The sequence below is a fragment of the Neoarius graeffei genome, chromosome 5, assembly GCF_027579695.1.
Source record: "Neoarius graeffei isolate fNeoGra1 chromosome 5, fNeoGra1.pri, whole genome shotgun sequence".
NCBI classification, from domain to species: Eukaryota; Metazoa; Chordata; class Actinopteri; order Siluriformes; family Ariidae; genus Neoarius; species Neoarius graeffei.
The window spans coordinates 38,463,450-38,484,909 of NC_083573.1; the positions used below are offsets into that span (position 1 = coordinate 38,463,450).

Genomic DNA, 21,460 nt, shown 5'->3' on the forward strand with positions numbered 1-21,460 from the left:
ATTTACTGCTTGAGTTAGTCTACAACTCTAATCAGAGAGACAGGTTACACAGTGATGGAAGGCTTGACTCAATGCTATCCCAGAAATCCTTCCTGTAATATGCAAATTTGGCCGCCTCTGATTGGACAGCCAAATTTACATATTACAGGAAGGATTTCTGGGATAGCATTGGGTCAAGCCTACCGTCACTGTGTAACCTGTCTCTCTGATTAGAGTTGTAGACTAACGCAAGCAGTAAATCACTTCACTCATGGTTCTCTTGCTAGCTGGGTGTGAGCTGCGAGTCATTAGAGTGATCAAAGGATTTCCCGTTAGGGTGATCAATGGCAAATTTAAGATGCTATTCCTCACTCAATCTGGCAATCTGACTCTCTCTGCAAATTTAGGTATCTTAAAATGTTTTTATTAATGCCAAATTAAAATATCCAGCACAAATTATATATGATAGGCATAAATTAATAATTTATAAATTTTATTTCAAACACATTTTTAGTTAGCGGGACTGCAGCTTATCACCGCTCCCGCCCGCGCGCGCATATGTGCGCTCCCGCACGCCCGCGCGCGCATATGTGCGCTCCCGCACGCCCGCGCGCGCATATGTGCGCTCCCGCGCGCGCGCATATGTGCGCTCCCGCGCGCGCGCATATGTGCGCTCCCGCGCGCGCGCATATGTGCGCTCCCGCCCGCGCGCATATGTGCGCTCCCGCCCGCGCGCATATGTGCGCTCCCGCCCGCGCGCATATGTGCGCTCCCGCCCGCGCGCATATGTGCGCTCCCGCCCGCGCGCATATGTGCGCTCCCGCCCGCGCGCATATGTGCGCTCCCGCCCGCGCGCATATGTGCGCTCCCGCCCGCGCGCATATGTGCGCATATGTGCGCTTCCGGTCCCGCCCGCACCCGCAACCGCAATGAGCTTTCAAAATTTGTCCCGCACCGCACTGCTTTGCGGCGGGTCCCGCGAGTCCCGCGGGACTCCCGCGGGAGTGCAGGGCTCTAGTCCATAGTAAGGTATAGTCATCCAACATGGCGGGAGATGCTAATGATATTGAAAACAAGTGATGAAACTGTTTACAAACAAACAAACAGTGGTGATAGTTTGAAGCTAGCCCTTGCTAATGTATGATGTGAAAAGGTTTAAAAAGCTTTGTGTGTGTGTGTGAATTAGCAAAGGGTAATGACACAAATGCTAACCATAATAAAGCCCATGTTTATTTGGGCTCTGACCCCCAAGCATAACTACATCATCACTTGTTTACCACAATGCATTGTGGGGGATAGCCAGGGTCGGTAGTTGAGCGATATAGCGGATTTCAGATTAATTTTACGTGAGAGCGATGTGAGAGGAGCAATTTTGCTGTGCTATGTCATGGAAGACAATGAAATTGGTGATTTAAAGAGGTGGATAACATGTCGAGGGTTTACAGCAGGAAAATCGCAATCCAAATCAAGCTTGGTGAGAAGGTAAGAGTCTAGATTGAGTCTACCACACTGTACAACAACATCAAATCTCAGAATGTCTTATTTCTGAGGATGTTTTTTCGATCATGAAGCAATCTGAGACTTAAGTCTAAATTTGTTTCTTTTAATCTTCAGTTATTCCTTACCATTTTCTAAGAAGCTTTGTTCTATGAAATCTTCACCTTGTACTTAATCTTGATCCAGCACAGTGAAAGTTACAGATGCAGTAAGGGAAACTATTATGAAAAATCAGCTGTTGACTTAAGTCTAAGATTGCTTCGTGATCCCAGGTCCAGATGAACAGCATCAAAACATTTATAAATGAGTGATTAGTTAAATAAAACTTATCAGGAAACATTACCAAAAAAAACCTTTGGAAACCTGCTAATCTGCCATGTCATGTTCAGTATAAATGCATTTTCTTCAATAAATACCGCTAGTGAGGTAACACTGAACATTATACATACCCAATAAAGAACCCTTCATGGTTTGGGAGTTTTATCAGTCCAACAGGCTCGTTCGGCTGCCGAGTGCTTTGGTACATTGAGAGGCAAAGGCAGAAGAATACTTCTTTGTTTTACAGGCTTTGGAATATCGCTAGTTTCAGACGATGAACAGTGTCAATTGTTATAATCTTCTATAACCGAAGGCCGTTCCACAGACCGTGGAAATATTGCTGGGTCGCAGTTTATGTACGTCTTTTTCCCACCAGAGAAATGTAAGCTACAAACACTTGTCCATTTCAATTCAGTTCAAAGGTTTTCATTGCGGATTAAACTTATCCATTTCTTTCTTCTCTTCTTCTCGACTGGGAGCTGATAAAAGATCAAATTAGGTGTTCTCTTTGTTGTGGAGACACAGTAAGGCACACAGCAATTCACTTTAGGCATGGTTAAAACCGGCTAGACAGAACAATGCAGCGTTTAACAAAGGCGAAAGTAAACAATATGGCATAGCTGACCCCAGGTATCACCCATAATGCATTGCAGTAAACAAGCGATGATATAGTTATGGGTTAGGGTCATTGTAGGCCAGGAAGACAGTAGGCAGTTTTCTGTGGGTTTTTGAGAATAAGAGCACAAAATATATATTTAACATGGGTTTTCCTGTTACGTTTCAAAATAAGAGTTTATATGAAAGACACGAGTTCAATATTAAAGCTTATTCTTGTTTTTGGTGAACATTGAGTAGGACAAAGACAATAATAAATACTGATGATTCAAAAACAGTAATAAGTTAAGTTAAAAAGGTGAAACAGTTAATTTGAGAATAAATAGAGATTAAAATGTAGTTTGTTGAAGGTAAATACTTTTGGTTAAAAAGATGTTTGTTACATGATTACATGACTGTAATTTGAATGTTTTTGATTTGTTTAATTTGTAATATGCGTTTTGAAATATGCCAGTCACTAACAGAGTGAGATGTCAGACAGTACGAGTAACACAGAGCAACACAGATGCTAAGGACTGATATTAATGTGTTTTTGTTACTGTTCCTACAGGAATAAAATTTAATGTGCTACACAAAGGATCAGCCACAGCATATTTCTTATAAGTGTAATACACACACTGATTAAGGGACTCACCCCAGTAGCAGGATAAGTTGTCCAGCCGAGTTCAGTCGTGGATTCAGTGGTGTCCAGCAGCATCACTCAGAGAGAGAAAGAGAAATATTCAGAAAATATAAGATCAAAAGTAGAAAACTCTCTTTTATTAATAACAAAAGATTTGCTCCTGACTCCATTCTGTCAGTATATGAATCTGCTATAGAAATGACAACCGATAGACACTTACACATACAGACAAATCAACGAATACACATCTATACAGTGATCTGTTCTTTATACACATCTAGTCAAAAGTTTGTACACCCCTACTCATTCATAGGTTTTTCTGTATTGTGACTGTTTTCTGTAGAACAATACAGAAGACATCAAAACTATGAAATAACATATGGAACATATATGGAATTATGTGGTAAACAAAAAAGTGTTAAAAAAACACAAAATGTTTCATATTTTAGAGTTTTCAAAGTTGCCAACGTTTACCTTGATGATGCTTTGTACACTATTGGCATTATCTTAACCAGCTTCATGAGGTAGTCACCTGCAATGCTTTTCAGTTAACAGGTGTGTTTTGTCAAAAGTTAATTAGTGCAATTTATTGCCTTCTTAATGTGTTTGAGCTCAAACAGTAAACAGTAAATAATAAAAATACAGTAAATAGCCCTATTCCACAACTGTAGTAATCCATATTATATCAAGAACCGCTCAACTAAGTAAAGAGAAACAACATCCATCACTACTTTAAGACATGAAGTGTCTTTTAATTAAAGAAAAAACACTGAATTAGAAGGTGTGTCCAAACCTTTGACTGGTATTGTAAACTCACATGCCACTTTAATAGGAACACCTGTAAACCTGCTCATTCAAGCAATTATCCACTCAGCCTAAAATTATGCAGATACAAGTCAGTGGGCCTCCATTAATGTTCACATCAAACATCAGAATGGAGAAAAAACTGATGTCAGTGACTCTGACCATCGCATGGTTCTGAATATATTACACATTCTCTGATATTAGACATTTAAGAGACACCGTTACAGAGAGACTATAACACAGAGCATAAAAGAGAGGCTATTTTATGTACAGAACATGTCACATTGCTTATAAATGAATTATTTTTGCAATTCACTTCATAACATTTTGATGTTTCTTTATTAAAGCAGCATATTTTTTCACTTGAGGGACTGGTTATGTACCTGGCGACTTGTCCAGGGTGTACCCCACCTCTCACTCATAGTCAGCTGGGATAGGCTCCAGCTTGCCTGCGACCCTGCACAGGATAAGCGGCTACAGATAATGGATGGATGGCCTGGTCATGTAAAGCAGCCTTTTAATAAACACTGCATGCTTTGTGCATGGAGTCTTGTCCATGCAATGATTAAAAGCATGAGTGACAATGGTAGTCTAGAGAAGCTAAAAGGATAAAACTGGGTGATGAGTGAGTTCAATCCCTGCATTAGTGTGTAGTTTCAGTTCAGTGGCACTACAAGAGACTGACCGAATCCATTTGTTAGGATGCTTTTATGGAATTTCATTTGTCATCACATCAATAATAGCAATTGCAGAATAAACATTTAAAGTTGATTAGATCTAAGTAGTTTCAGTAAGTTTTGATAAAGGGGTTATAAATTCTATTTTGATTTTGCTTTAATTAACTCCCTTGCCCAGTTCAATATGAATAGACTCCAAACATACTGTATTCAAACAAAACAACCGCTTCACAAGCGCATGGCTCAACACAGGACAGCTAGTTCCTCAGGCCAGGACTCTGCAGTCTAGCTTCATCTCAATAACAAACAACACTCATTTCAGGACTGCAATGTACACATTCTAGCCAGAGAAGACTGGTGGTTTGAAAGAGGAGTAAAAGAAGCCATCTTCATCAACCTGGAATGACCATCACTGAACAGAGGATGTGGTCTGAGACACCACTTATCAGCCACCTACAATGCAGTCCTTGGCACACTTCCCATAAAACTGACTACACATCCACACCAAGACTCAGCTGACTTCAATGACTTACATGATGGCAGAGAAAGCCAACGACCCACAGATCACCCTAACAACCCTCTAGGCTGCTAACACCATTCACACCTGGCCTCCAGTGACCCAAACACCTACAGGATGACTGATGCCCCTTTTCCACCAAAGCAGTTCCAGGGCTGGTTCGGGGCCAGTGCTTAGTTTGGAACCGGGTTTTCTGTTTCCACTGACAAAGAACTGGCTCTGGGGCCAGAAAAACTGGTTCCAGGCTAGCACTAACTCTCTGCTGGGCCAAAGGAATGAACCGCTTACATCAGTGGGGGGGCGGAGTTGTTAAGACCAACAACAATAGCAAGACCGTGAAAGGTCGCCATTTTTAAGTGATGAGAAGCAGCAGCTGTACAAACGCGAAGTCATCCATTATTGTTGTTGTTGTTGCTGCTGCTTTTTCCATGTTGTTGTTGCTTCGATGTTCGCGCCAAACTTTATGCAAACGCAGAGACATAACTGACGTATACAGCGACGTAACTGACGTATACAGCGACATAACTGATGTATACAGCGCCGTAATGACGTGGCTCCCCTTAGCACCCCGAGCTATGGAAAAGCAAACTGGTTCTCAGCTGGCTCGCAAGTTGAACGAGTTGTGAACCAGCACCAGCACTGGCCCCGAACCAGCCCTGGAACTGATTTGGTGGAAAAGGGGTATGAGAGTGTCAATGACCCATGTGACCTCAATGACTCCCCTTAGGTTTGCTTTTGGTCCACTAGAGGATAAATACCTGTAACTCCCCACTAGTCAAACAGAACTGAAGGAACCTTTCGGATGAGAGGTGAAATGTCTACAAGAATTTCAAGCAACTCCAGTTGCCTTCTTCAGCTCCTATGATGTGTTTATGGAATTTAATTTGTCATCACATCAACAATAGCAATTGCACAATAAACACTGAAACTTGATTAGCTCTAACTAGTTTCAGTAAGTTTTGATGTAGGGATTATAAGTCCCATTTTGATTTTGCTTTAATTTAGTCCCTTGCCCAGTTCAATATGAATCTACCCCAAACATATTAATTTCCCACTGAAGAAATTTCCTGTCAAGGAACCTAACCATTAAGGACTATTTTTCTGGTACACCAAAGATCAATCTACATAGAAGATACATATGCAGAATACAGTATATGACAACAGTGTTATGCATCTATGCAAATTGTCTTGGACTATAATTACATAATATTGTTATCACTGCTATTTATTACTGAGTCATCAGTATGTTGTCTCATGCCTTGTCAGTGATCCAGAAATGTTTAGTCTCACATGCTAGTTGGTGTTAACTATTCATTTGTTACTGTTATTGAGCATGGTAACTAAAAAAAGCTTGTTAGCTCTGACATCTTGCTAAACAGCCTACGCTTGCTGGAACATGGTAGATACAGAAAGTGACAAATATTATCTTTGTTATGCCTGTGGGACAATTTGCTGCCAAAATTTAGGTCCACTTGTTCCCTGAGAGGGAAGCATCACTGCAAATCTATATAAAAAAAAGTTACTGTGACTGATCACCTTTATCCTGTGATGAACCATTTACCGTATATCCTCATGAGAATGGTCTCTTCAAGGATAACAATGTTCCCAGCTGTCAGTAAACCTGCTGAGAACACTCTGACTACAAACATGGACACCATGAACTACAATCCCCAAGACTCACAGTGCCCTCTGTCTCCTGATTACTAATCACGGCTGTCACATATCTTCCTAATCACCCCTCTCCCTACTTAAGCCACTCTCTCACACTATTCCAGTGTGAAGTATTGTTCTGCTCCCTTAGTTCATACCAAGCACTGTAGCTTTCTGATTGTTGTTTGTATTTCTGAATTTTGCTTATCCTCTCATGTTTTCGCTCTTTGTCTTTCCTCTATTGCATTGTTCACCGATCGCCCGACCCACGGTAGTTTACCAGCCTCAATTTCAGTCTCTTGTCTTGGCTTTGTTTACTGTTTGCATTCTGCTCTCTTCTGCACATACATCTGTAAGTGCTTGCATTCTGACAGGATACTTCGCCACTATGGATGTAGCAGAAGAGGTGAAGCAGACGGCTCTTAACGCCCAGGGACGACTACTGGGAGAACATCAGCAGATGTTAGCAGACCTCAACACTCGTATGGTGCAACTAGCTACTGTGATTGTCGCAGGCCCTCCTAACACGTCCTGAGTCTTCCACAAGCCCAGGGCTGCAACTTCCTGTTCCAGAAAGGTTCGCCGGAGACGCACTCACTTGCAAAGGTTTTTTACTTCAATGTTCCATGTATTTCGCTACTATGCCTAACCTGTCTGAAGAGCACAAGATTGCTAAGTTCCTTTCTTTCCTCACTGGTAAAGCACTCCGATGGGCCAGCACAGTTTGGAACCAGGGCAGTGAACAGACTAAGTCCTATGAGCACTTCCTCTCTCGGTTCAAGAGAGTGTTTGATCAGGAACTAGAAGGAATTGAAGTAGGTGAAAGTTTACTCACCATTTCACAAGGTCCCAGAAGTGTGGCTGAGTACGCCCTAGATTTCAGAATGCTAGTGGCAGCCAGTGGGTGGAATGATCCTGCTCTTAAAGCTGTTTTTTGCCAAGGTCTGCATCCAAAGATTTTAAGCGAGCTCGCCTGCAGAGATGAACAATGCACTCTGGACTCTCTCATCAACCTAGCCATTCATCTAGATCATCTGTTGGCTCACTGACCCTCCATTCAGGAGAGTGTTAAACCAGTCCTAACTTCTGAGGACAGTGCATCCATGGAAGTGTCATGCACCCAGTTAACACACACTGAGTGTCTAAGGAGGAAGAAGGAGGGTTTGTGCTTTTACTGTGGGAGTTCCAAACACCAGCTCAACCATTGTCCCATCTGTTCATCCTGTGCAGCTCCCACAGAAGGTCCAGCACACAATGTGAGTCCAGTAAGAAAATTCAATTCCAAATCATTCAAGGTTCCAGTGTTGTTAAAGTTGACAAATTCCACACACGTCCTTTCCGCTTTTATCGATTCAGGGGCAGAAGGCAACTTTATCAGCAGCTCAGTTGCTCAGAAGATCGACCTTCCAACAACCCCTCTTCAAAGTGCACTCAGCATTCAAACCATTGATGGAGGACCCATAGGAGAGGGTTTTGTTGCCATGCATACAACCCCCATTCACATTCAAATGGGCACACTGCACTCAGAGTTCATCTCACTTTACGTCACCACTATCCACTACTGTAAGTCACAGCATCATTCTTGGCTTTCCTTGGCTCCAGCTTCATGACCCCTTGATCTTGTTGCAGAACAAGGGAATTCTCCAATGGTCACCTGCCTGCTTTCAAAGTTGCATCTCTCATCCACAAGTCAACATCTCATCCACCTCTATGGACAGCTTGCAGCCAGACTCTCTAGACAATGTCCCTGAGTGTTATTTGGACCTCAAGAAGGTATTCAGCAAGGGAAAGGCTTGTGGGCTACAACCTCATCAGCCTTATGACTGTGCAATAGATTTACTACCAGGCATGTCACCACCACATGGGCGTATAAACCCACTCTCCCAAAAGGAGAATGCAGCAATGGAAGAATACATTCAAGAAGCACTCAAGCAGGGCTACATCCATCCTTCCAAATCTCCAGCCTCTGCGGGATTCTTCTTCATGGAGAAATGAGGTGATGGTGGTCTCAGACCATGTATTGATTTATAGGGAACTTAATCAGGTGTCAGTCAAGTACCCATATCCACTGCCTCTTGTTCCTGCAGCTCTGAAGCAACTCAGATTGGCTAAGATCTTCTCAAAACTTGACTTACGCAGTACCTACAACTTAATCAGGATTAAAAAGGGCAACGAGTGGAAAATCGCCTTCAGCACTACTGCTGGCCATTTTGAGCACCGGGTAATGGCCATATGGCCTTTCTTCGATGCCTAGCATGTTCCAATGCCTGATTAATGATGTGCTACGGGACATGCTAGGCAAGTATGCCATCGCCTACATAGATGACATTCTCATCTACTCCCCAGATGAAGGAAGTCACAACGATCATGTAAGAGCGGTTCTCCAATGCCTGCTTCAGAACCACCTCTACATCAAAGCAGAAAAGTGTGAGTTCCATCAGAAACACATCTCCTTCTTAGGATACATTATCAGTGCTGAAGAGGTTAGCATGGACTCATCCAAGGTCTCTGCGGTCACTTCTTGGCCCACACCCACATCCATAAGGGACCGTCAACGTTTCTTGGGCTTTGCGAACTTCTATCGCCATTTTAGTAGGGGTTTCAGTATGATCGCAGCTCCCTTGACAGCTCTATTAAAGAAGGGACCCAAGTGCCTCAAGTGGAACCCCACAGCAGAAGAAGCCTTTAACCGTCTGAAACAAGCCTTCACCTCTGCTCCAGTGTTACAGCATCCTGACCCATGAAAACCTTTCACCCTAGAGGTAGATGCTTCTGATACAGGAGTAGGGGCAGTACTGTCACAACATTTTGGGGAGAAACAGAAATGCCATCCAGTAGCTTTCTTTTCAAGGAAACTCTCTTCTGCTGAAAGAAACTATGACATGGGCAACAGAGAACTGCTCGCCATAAAGCTAGCCCTTGAGGAGTGGTCACATTGGTTAGAGGGAGCCACGCGCCCTTTCGTCATCCTCACGGACCACAAGAACCTGGAATATCTCTGGAAAGCTAAGAGGTTAAACCCTCACTAGACCAGGTGGGCTCTCTTCACACGCTTTCACCTCACCATTTCATTCTGTCTAGGCTCCAAGAACACCAAAGCAGATGCCCTATCTCAAGTCTCTGCTCCGTCACACCAAGATTCTGTCACCCATCCCATTCAGCCCCTTTTGCTTCAGGACAAACTGAACAGGATGCAAGTGGACCCCTGCCTGGTCACCTGGATCTCCAGCTACCTCACCAACAGGCTGCAGTACTTCAGGCTGAAGGATATCATGTCTGACACTGTGATTAGCAGCACCGGAGCACCCCAGGGCACGGTGCTGGCACCTCTTCTCTTCATCCTGTACACCCCGGACTTCTGCTACAACTTGGAGCTGTGTCACATTCAGAAGTTTGCCAATGACACAGCCATCGTTGGGTGTATCAGTGACGACAGAGAGGAGTAGTGTAGGAGCCTGGTGAGGGACTTTGCTGTGTGGTGCAACAGAAACCATCTGCAGATCAACACCTCGAAGACCAAGGAGCTGGTCATTGACTTTGGGAGGTCCAGACCAAGGTCACGACCAGTTCTGATCGAGGGAGTCGAGGTGAAGGCTGTGGATTCCTACAAGTACCATGGGCTGTGGCTGGACAGCAAGCTGGACTGGACTTGCAACACCAATCACTTATACAGGAAGGGACAGAGCAGGCTATACTTCCTTAGGAGGCTGCGGTCCTTTAACATCTGCAGGAAACTCCTGTGGATGTCCTATCAGTCTGTGGTCGCCAGTGTCCTTGGTGTGCTGGAGGGGCAGCACATCCAAGAAGGACACATCCAGGCTGGACAAACTGATCAGGTGAGCCAGCTCTGTGGTTGGTATGAAGCTGGACTCTCTGGTGACGGTGGCAGAGAAGAGGACTATAGACAAACTACTGAGCATCATGGACGATGCCAGTCACCCTCTGCACACCGTCATCAGCAACCAGAGGAGCCTGTTCAGTGACAGAATGCTCCTTCCCAAGTGCAGGACGAACAGACTTAAAAACTCCTTTGTCCCTCATGCCATCAGACTGTATAACTCCTCTCTGGGGGGGAGGAGGGGTAACAGGAGGACAGAGGACAGGAAGGAGCAGTAGCCTAGCCTAACAATAAGCAATACTGGGCAATGTGCAATATAATGTGCAATACCTCTCCTCCTGGTCCCCCCTTTTTTTTCCTTCCCCCCCTCTCTTCCCCATATCTTATCCTTTTTATATCTGTATATGTAAATACTTAATTTAATTTAATTTATCTAGAAGTGTTTTTTTTCCTCTATCTCTATTTTCTATTCATCCTGTAATGATGCTGCTGGAATCTTAATTTCCCTGAGGGAACCCTCCCAAAGGGATCCATAAAGTTTAATCTAATCTAATCTAATCTGATCTAATCTCCCACCCCAATGCTTCCTACAATCTATCACCTGGGACCTAGACAAAGAAATAAGGAACTCCCAACCTCAGACTCTCCCCAACAATCTCCCACCTGGTCTACTATATGTGCCACATGTTTTAGAGGCAGACTCATCACTTGGGCTCATGCTTCCCCTGCCACGGGACACTCTGGCAGTCAGTGAACTCATCTCATGCTGAGAAACAACTACTGGTGGGAAAACATCTCATCTCATTCTCATTATCTCTAGCCGCTTTATCCTGTTCTACAGGGTCGCAGGCAAGCTGGAGCCTATCCCAGCTGACTACGGGCGAAAGGCAGGGTACACCCTGGATAAGTCACCAGGTCATCACAGGGCTGACACATAGACACAGACAACCATTCACACCTACGGTCAATTTAGAGGGTGGGAAAACATGCTTACTGAAATTAATAAGTACATCACCTCACGCTCTGTCTGTGCCCACGCTAAGGTTCCTAGAACCCCTCCAGCTGGTAAGCTTTGCCCTCTCTTTGTGCCTCAAAGACCCTGGTCCCACATAGCCATCGATTTCATCACTGACCTCCCTTCCTCACAAGGCAATACCACCATAATGATAACCATCAACCACTTCTCCAAAGCTCTTAAGCTTATTCCATTACCTGGTATCCCCACAGCATCCCAAACAGCTGAACTACTATTCCAGCAGGTATTCAGATATTGTGGTCTCCCTGAAGACATAGTCAGCAACCAGGGCTCTCCATTTATCTCACGCTTTTGGACATGCTTCATGGAAAGATTAGGGGTATCTGTGAGCCTCACGTCCATATACCATCCCCAGTCGAATGGCCAAGTAGAGAGGGCTAATCAAGAAATTGGCTGGCTGTTTTTTAAAAATCTTCTGCATGCATAACCAGGGGGACTGAGCATGGTTCCTTCCATGGGCAGAGGATGCACAGAACTCTCTCAGATACTCTACAACTCAACTAATACCATTTCAGTGCATATTCGGCTACCAACCACCCCTGTTCCCTTGGGACAACATGCCAAGCCAAGTACCAGCTGTAGATGAGTGGTTTTCACGCAGTCAGACGATATGGGAGGAGGTACATCAACGGCTCAAAACTATCAATGCCAAGTATAAAGAATATGCTGACAAACATAGAGCAAATAATCCAGACTTTTCCCCGGGTGACAGAGTATGGATAGCCATGAGAAACCAAAGAGAACCCAACACCTGTAAAAAAAACAAAACCTTCAGCCACAATATATCAGACCATTCAAGGTACTTTGTCACATCAACAAAGTCTCATACCATCTAGAACTCCCCCTCACAGCAGGTTATCCCCTAGATTCCACGTCTCTAACCTGAAACCTGCCATTCCAGGCCCCCTTGCTGAGAATGCACCTGTCCAAGATCACCCAGCTCTCAACATAGAGGGTGAACCCATATACCAGGTAAATAAGATCCTCAACTCTAGAAGAAGAGGGCAAGTTGAGTACATGGTCGATTGGGAAGGTTTTGGACCCGAAGAACAAAGCTAGGAGTTCCTTGCCCTACATCCTAACAAACCAGCACCCAGAGGTAGGGTCAAAAAAGTTAAAGTCCTTCCTGCATCATTTATGGCGCATTTGGTGGCACTGATCTCTATTTCGTAGCCCTCAGCCTCTTGCCTATATTACGTAACTTCTCTCAAATTTTTGCTCTTTGTCTTTCCTCTATTACATTGTTCGCCGATCACCTGACCCACACTAGTTTACTAACCTCGATTTCAGTCTCTCGTCTTGGCTTTGTTTACTGTTTGTTTGCATTCCGCTCCCTTCTGCACATACATCTGTAAGTGTCTGCATTCTGACACCAGCAAACAGGACACAAGCACTCACTGAATGTTTTAATGAATATAAAAATGGTGTAAATCATACGTTGTGGCTTTCACACTCAGCAGATATCAACCCAATTGAACACCTACGCAGGTATGTGAGACTTTTTTGATTGACATACTGTATGAGACATCAAATCACCAATAGGTTGCATTCAGTCACATAACTTTTGCTTGCAAGTTTACTTCCGGTGAATGAAGTGGTGGTCAGGCAAACCAATTTGGCTGCTGTTATGCAAAGAGCTAGTGAAACTGTCTCTGACTATTTTTGCAGTTTGGAGGCCATTGCACGGTCAAGATACCTTCAGAAAGTTGTTCTTTGCAATGGGATAGATCCTGCTAGTAAAGAAGGCTTTTTCTGATGATTTGAAAAATTATCCATCCGTTCAGTTCCCCGACATCTCAAACTACCTGGTGCTGCAGACATCGTTCTACACAGACACACAGATGAAAATCTGGAAGAGCATGAAGGCGTACACCTTTTTATATGGGGCTGGGTTGAAGATCTTGGGATCAAGACACAAGATAAATCCTGTCCCATTTTTGCCTGGGTAAGTAACATTTGGGGGCTTTTTGTATGCATTTTTGCAGTGGCTGCTAGGATGCTACAAGTTTTAGTATCAGGTGTAATCAAACCACAGCTGCTCAATCCTCAATCCTCCCTGCTCTTCTCTTCTGGGTAAATCATTCACAAAGATCTACAGAAACCGGTTTAAAGACTGAATACAACCTATCTTCTATTCCAGGTTGACTACTTGCAAAGAATGACCGAAAAACCTTTAACTCTGTGGATTGTCAGTGAAGAAAATGGCAAGCTTGTGGCCGCACACTGCGACTGTATGGCAGGCCTTGGAGAGAGCTGTTCTCACATAGCATCATTGTTGTGGGCTCGAATCTGGAGTGAAACAAAGGGATTCGCTGACAGTTACAGATAAAAAGGCATTTGGGGTTCTTCCTACTGCTGTGAATAAAATCTCCTACTCCTAGATCAGAGATTTCCTTTCTAAAGAAATGCCCAAGTCAAGTTCCTAAGCCACAATCAGAAGATCAAGACAAACTTCCAGGGAGACGGTAATACCTTTTATCTTTTTCTCTATTTGAATGATTGCAACAACCAAAAATAGCGCAAAAATGAATTGTATTTAAGAAAGATTAAGCCTTGTTTACAGGAAAGATGGTGTGTGGTTGTCCCCCAGGAGAAATTATCACGTGGTGTGTGATGTCCCACACAAGGGGTCTATAGAAGTGGCATGTTCCACAACTACACCTGATCTTTCTAAATCTAAAGTGCTTAAGTGGATTTAGCAATTTTAATGACTAGATTACCTACCATGATTTAAAATAATCTCTAACAAGTACTAAGGGATTAGCTCAACTCTCTCATCCCGGCTATCATGAGCCTTAGTGTCTGAGTATGATATTTAGATCCACCAAAGGAATAATTTGTGAATAGATTCAATATATTTAGTCTATGGATAAGATCAAGGTTTGTAACCCATTTATGGTTATGTGATAGGAAGAAATGACAGGCTTGAACTTGTACTCATAAAAGGAAAGGACAAGTGCTGGTTTCATAACACTTTAACTTCGATCAAGCAAATAATCCTGTAGATATTTCAGACTCTTGTAAAACGGACATTTTTTTTCCAATCACCCATAAAACTGCTGGAAAGGGCAGTGAAACACTGAGCAGTGTGAATGTTAGATTGGAGGTGGAGCACAAGGTTCAGTAGCTTCAGTGGGGCCACGCTTCAGTAAAGGTTTTTCAGCTCATAGCTAAAATATGTTCAGTCCATCTGGAGCTTGCCGAGAGCCTAATCTGAGCCTTGCAGTATTGGCAAGCACCATCTAAAACTTTACCACCTGCTTCGACAATTTTCTTACACTCATGTTTGTGTCAGATTCCATTATAGCAGTTCTGTTTGAATTTATGGAGCAGCATTGTTCAGCTGCAGGGCTTCTTGTGAATATGGATTTGCAAGTCATGCTGTGTGCGTGCCTTTGATTTAATCAGCTAAATCCCTCAGCATCAATTCGTATAACTATGCCTGCAGTAAATATGGATAATTGATGATGGTGATCAAGTCTTACTGACTCCTTTATGTGTTTAACATAGGCATATTTCAGCAAAATAACAAACAAAACACCATAATCTTGGTATACAGTGTCTTGCAAAAGTATTCATCCCACTTTGTGTTTGTCCTGTTTTGTCACATTACAAACTGGAATTACTGCGAGTTGGCCTAGTGGTTAGCATGTCTGCCTCTCAACTGGGAGATCGTGAGTTCTACTCATGGTCAGGTCATACCAAAGATTATCATAAAAATGGTATCTACTACTGTCTGGCAAGGCAGGCTGCAATACAGATGCAAGTGGGGAAGTCAAACTCTTGCGGTTACCAGAGGACTAGGTCCCCACTGTAACCCTAGCTGTATTGCTGGGTTTCACGTGACATCACATCTGCCTCATTAGTTATTCAAAACTTTAGCTGGTGGTCTACCAAAGCTCAGCTGACAAAGCGTTTGTATGAAGAAGGTGCATTGCTCGCATGAAAAATGCCTTACACTTGCGTTGTTTTAGGTTGTTCGAATCCATCAAACCGTGAAACTGAAAAGTTTCTTCAGGGTTCCCCATGAACTGATAAAGGGTGAACGAACACAGGATTTCACAAAAAGACGTCAAGAAAGGTGGCTTTTGAACTTCTCACTGAAATCGAAGGGAGCCGAGTCGAAGTATACTCAAGTTTGCTGTGATCACTTGGTGAAAGGTTTGTATATCCCTCTCAGCTATGTCCTTAGTGTTTTCCAAGTACTTTTCTTGCTATGTGTCATTATTTTATGGACATCGCCGCAAATCCCCGGCCAATAGAATCGGGCCATTATTCGGGCTAGTGTTTTATCCTGCCCCAAGTGTCCAGCCATGGGATTAAAGTGAGCCGCCTGGAATACCAATTCCCGGCGGCTCTTCGGAATTAAAAGCTGCGTGACTCGCTCTTTAGTTTGAGTGTCCTGCGTCACTCGGTATAATCTATCCTTCATAATCGCAAAGTAGGGGAAGGACAGGGTGGCGTTCATCTGGAGCGTTTGACCATCGATTACTCTCACTTGGTCAAATGCATGCCTCAGAGTCTTGTCTCACGACTGCTCTAATGGGAAATCCGCGAGGGATTCCCCAATAGAGAGAGGAGGAGCCGGCGGCTCCTCACTCGGACGCGGAGATGACGTAGACAGCTCTGTGACAGCTGCTCCCGCCAAAGCGACACCGGGACCTCCCCCTGTCAAATGGCAGGACCCACTAGGCGTGTCATTAAACCCTGAAATCCCGGCCAATCAGTCCCCAAAATTAAAGAGTGGGTAAGGCGAGGATTAACCGCCGCCTTCACTATAAATTTTTCCCCTCTGAAAATAATGTGGACTGACACCAAAGGGTAGCGGTGAACATCCCCGTGCACACACAACACCTTCACCCCTTGTGCTCCCCCCAATGCCTCGTCTTGAACCAGGCTTTGGCGAATTGAGGTCTGATTACAACCAGAATCCACCAACGCCTGATATGTAGCCCCTTGGATACTCACCGGTATGCGATACGCTCCAGCCCGATCAAGGGCAGCCTCTGGCGCGTCGGGGATCCGAACCACCGCACCCACCTCCATCGCCGTGCACTGCTGTTGAAGGTGGCCCGGCTCCCTGCAGCGCCAGCAAACCGGCCCGGGCTTTCCCTCTGCACCGGTGATCTAGGGCTCACTCACCTGAGGTGGGGGAGAGACAGACACAGACGGGAGAAACGGGAGGGCACCGCGGGTGCGGCCGGTGGTGCCGGCCCCCGCCTCCACGGTGGGGGAACGGGGAGAGGACGGGACACAGGAGGAGGGGGAGAGAGAGAGAGAGAGAGAGAAGAGGAGAGAAGAGAAGATGCCATCTGCTGTCCTGCTGCCGGGACAGCCGCCAAATGGTCCTCCGCCAGCTCGACTGCCTGATCCAGCGACACTGGGCGGTGGCACCGGACCCACTCCGCAGTTCCTGCCGGCAAGCGAGCGACGAACTGTTCCAGTACCACCTGGTCGATGATTCCCTCGGCGGCGCGGTTGTCGGCCCTCAGCCACCGCCAGCAGGCGTCCCGGAGCTGCTGGCCAAACGCGAACGGCCGGCCGACTTCCTCCAAGTGCAACACGCGGAAGCGCTGGCGCTGCTGTTCTGGAGTGCGCCCCACGCGCTGGAGGACAGCCCGGCGGAGGTCCGCGTAGGCCAGCCGGCGGTCAGCGGGGAGCTGTAGCGCGGCCAGCTGTGCCTCTCCCGATAGCAGGGGGAGGAGGCGCGCCGCTCCATCGGCCACCCCGAGGCTTCGGTGACTTGCTCGAAGAGCGTGATGAACGCCTCGGGGTCGTCCTGCGGGCCCATCTTGGTGACAGTGAGGGGAGACGGGCCCGCGGTCGGAGCGCTGATGGACCCCGCCGACGCGAGGAGGTGCCGGAACGCCTCCCGATCTTCTTGTTGGGCCAACACCAGGGCCTCGAACCGCTCTTCTTGCTCCTTTCAGAGGGTGAGTAGCGCCTGGTGCTGGTGTTGCTGGGCCGTGGTGAGGGCGTGGACCAGTTCGGCGAACGGGGAGGACTCCATGGGGCTGTTAGGCTGCTGTGCTCCAATTTCTGGGTTTCAGCACCACTGTAGCAGTTCTTACGGAGGGGTGGAGCACAGAGGACAGCAGGACAGAGATCAGGTTCAACAAATCGTTTTATTGTTACACTTTTCAGTGAACACACTATGTTGGGCACAGACACACACGCACACACACATCAGGTGTCTGGTTCGGGAGAGATCTCCTCTGCTCTCACTCTCCCTCCCTAAATAGGGCGTGGTCACTGGGAAGACACACAAACACAGGTTAATTGCTCTCAGGTGTAGTGATTCTGCCACTCACCTTCCCTGACTCCGCCCTCCTGTCACAGACCGGCGCTTGACCACGCCCCCGCTGCCACAGCGCCTATTTTACAAGTTATGATAAAAAAACGCAGCTATTTGGGCAAATTTGACGGGGCTGCAGCACCCAGGAGACGAAGGAGGAGGAGGAGCTATATGATGTCAGCGAAAGAACCTTCCTCCTAAATTACCAGTTTGTTGTTGATGCGGCAGGTGTTCAGTTTATCATTATTAGTATTTTTATTAGACATTATTATATATATATATATATATATATAGTTATTATGCCTTCGCGTTGTATTGCCGGCTTTTGCTCCAAAACCCACAAGGATGGGGTAAGTTTATTCAAGTTTCCCAGAGATCCCGAGCTGCATGCGAAGTGGGTGAAGCAAGTCAGGCGCACTCGTGACAAGTGGGAGCCCTCACCAACATCCGTCCTGTGCTCTGAACACTTCAATTTGGATTGTTTTGACACCCTTCCCAGCTTAAAAGAATCTCTTGGGTGTTCAGTTCAGCACAAACGTGTGTTACTACCATCAGCAGTGCCTACACAGTGTTGCCAGATTGGGAGGTTTCCTGCCCAGTTGGGCGGTTTCAAGTGCATTTTGGTGGGTTTTGAACATATTTTGGGCTGGAAAACGTCAGCAGTATCTGTTGCCAGTATTCCGGAGGGGGTCTACTAGTAACTATGCCGGATCCAAAGACAGTCCTCCTGTCAGAACATGTGTTGTGAAACGACATAAGATAAAGGTACGTAGAGCTATAGATTCTACATGATAATCATAAATGTAATCATAAAGTCGGCGTGATATCAGTCATGTATTTGCTTGTGAAAGCTTGAGGCTTTCATGTAACTGCCGCCTAGCAACGAGAGGCAAAGGGTAAAGAGGGTAGGCTATCATAGATTCTATTCGGAAGAGATCAACACAATTCTAGACTCCCAGAAGAGGAAGAGCTAGCACTAGAGAGTTCACCGGCATTTTCATGCGCCATTTCCATTGAGTAGAACCAGAGTAGAACAGCCAGTGAACCGCAGCGTGTTCTTCCGCTGACGTCACAACATGGCCGCAAGCCACGGACCCAGTTTTCTTGCGCTGTGCAATTAAAAGTTGGATATTCGCGTAACAACAGCTTCTTTTCACGTAATTGTAACAGAAATCTAACATGTTTGCCATGTTGTATAGTTTATTTAAGAAATTGCATAGAGTCATGTTCATTTCATCAGCACTTTAAATGAAGAAATCCAAACTCTCAGGTGCGCAAGGGCGCAAACGAAGGCTACAGGAAGAAACAAATAGAGCGAAGTCGTAAGTCTGATCTAATCTCTCATATCAACCATTATAGTGGCAAATTAACATTTTAGACGCCTGAATCAATGTCTGCCTAGCTAACTAGATGCAAACAGCAATAGACTTCAATAACAAAGTACCCATAATAGCACTTTTGTTTGAAAATACAGCCCATTGATGTCCTAACAGGGTGCTTAAGTTAACACAATTTAGAAATGTAGAATTTTTTATTCATTTAATTTGTTAATTCTTCAGAGATGACTTAACTTTTAATAGCAAAAAAAGAAACTAAAAATAATTTCTTGTTTATTGTCCATGCACTATACTTTGAACAGGGTGCGGAAGAGTTTTTGCCCATTATATGGAGATATGTATTGAATTTGTGTGGTCATTTTACTTTGTGACACTTTATGTTAATAATGATAACAATAATAACAATAATGAAAAAGATAAAAATGACTTCTTGTTTATTGTCCATGCACCGTACATTGTTTAATAGTAATAGAATAGAGTAATTAGATTAAAGTGTTATTTAGATGTTATAAGAGTTTTTTTTTTTCTTGTGTGTGTGTGTGTGTGTGGGGGGGGGGGGGCAAAACTCAATCTCGCCTAGGGCAGCCAAAGACCTAGAGCCGGCCCTGTCCGAATGACACGGCGTCCCTGATTTCCATAAAGAACTTCAAATTTTGATTCGTTTGAATCAAACAGTTTTCCACTTTGCCACAGTCCATTTTAAATGAGCATTGGCCCAGAGAAGACGTCTGCGCTTCTGGATCATGTTTAGATACGGCTTCTTCTTTGAACTATAGAGTTTTAGCTGGCAACGGTGGATGGCACGGTGAATTGTGTTCACGGATAATGTTCTCTGGAAATATTCCTGAGCCCATTTTGTGATTTCCAATACAGAAGCATGCCTGTATGTGATTCAGTGCCATCTAAGGGCCCAAAGATCACGGGCACCCAGTATGGTTTTCCGCCCTTGACCATGTACATGTGACTGACTTTTCACAATGAGAATGCCTAGGCGATCACCTTACATAACATTGCATTACATTTAGCGGTTATTGTTTATACAATGTTATGTAAGGTGATCGCCTAGGCATTCTCATTGTGAAAAGTAAGTCACATGTACATGGACTGCCATTTAATGTTGTATTTGTTCCTTTCTATTTGTTTTTTGTTTGTTCATATTCTTTTTGGGGGAGTAAAGTCAGTTTAAAAATGCTGTTAAATGCATAGGCCTATAGGCCAAGTTTAATGACCTTGAGGTTATCAGAGGTCATATGTCGTTTTACAAATGAAAAATGAATTCAGCACCCAAACATTTAACAAACAAGGCCATTTGCTAACTTCATTAATCATTTTAGTACATTTCATTCCTTAGAAAGCTGAGAAACTGGGTTCAGCTGAGACGTTTACAGGCCCAAAGTTCAATGACCTCTAGAGGTCAACAGAGGTCAGATAGAGCTCAGCATATTGCAGATTTGAATTCGGCACACCCAAATTGACAAAATAAGACTGTTTGCCGACTTTGTCTCAAAAATGCCTTTAACTCCTTAAATAAGCACTTTTTTGAATTTTGGTACCAGTCTAATCTGATATGCTAAGTTATCGGGAATCAACTCATTTTTTTTTTCCAGTGGAAGTTTGAATAACTATTCATGCACAATTCACATACTGAAAGTCTTTTCTACTTTTGCAACGGTCAAAAGATCGTTAAGGTGTCAATTGTAGCTGCTGCTCTACATACAGTACTAGTCAAAAGTTTGTACACCCCTACTCATTCATAGGTTTTTCTGTATTGTGACTATTTTCTACATAGTAGAACAATACTGAAGACAGCAAAACTATTAAATAACATATGGAACATATATGGAATTATGTGGTAAAGTGTTTTAAAAAAACACAAAATGTTTCATATTTTAGATTCTTCAAAGTAGCCAGTGTTTATCTTGACTCTTTACACACTGTTGTCATTATCTTAACCAGCTTCATGAGGTAGTTGCCTGGAATGCTCTTCAATTAACAGCTTTGCCTCGTCAAAAGCTAATTAGTGCCATTTCTTGCCTTCTTAATGTGTTTGAGATTAAACAGTAAATAATAAAAATACAGTAAATAGCCCTATTCCCCAACTGTAGTAATCCATATTATATCAAGAATTGCTGAACTAATAAAGAGAAATGCCATCCATCATTACTTTAAGACATTAAGTGACTTTTAATGAATAAAAATAAGGAAAACCATTGAATTAGACGATATGTCCAGACTTTTGGCTGGTACTGTAAATGTGTCTCTTGTATATTTTGCT

At 44.3% G+C, this 21,460-nt stretch overlaps 1 protein-coding gene across 1 annotated transcript in view; it reads right to left on the reverse strand.

Annotated features, from left to right (window-relative positions):
• ephb6 (eph receptor B6) overlaps positions 1-21,460 on the reverse strand; it is a 183,304-nt gene that overhangs the window by 109,693 nt on the left and 52,151 nt on the right. Inside the window, exon 2 of the mRNA XM_060921632.1 lies at positions 3,044-3,108. Within this exon, the coding sequence (XP_060777615.1) occupies positions 3,044-3,108 (65 nt within the window). The remainder of the gene's footprint in view (positions 1-3,043; positions 3,109-21,460) is intronic.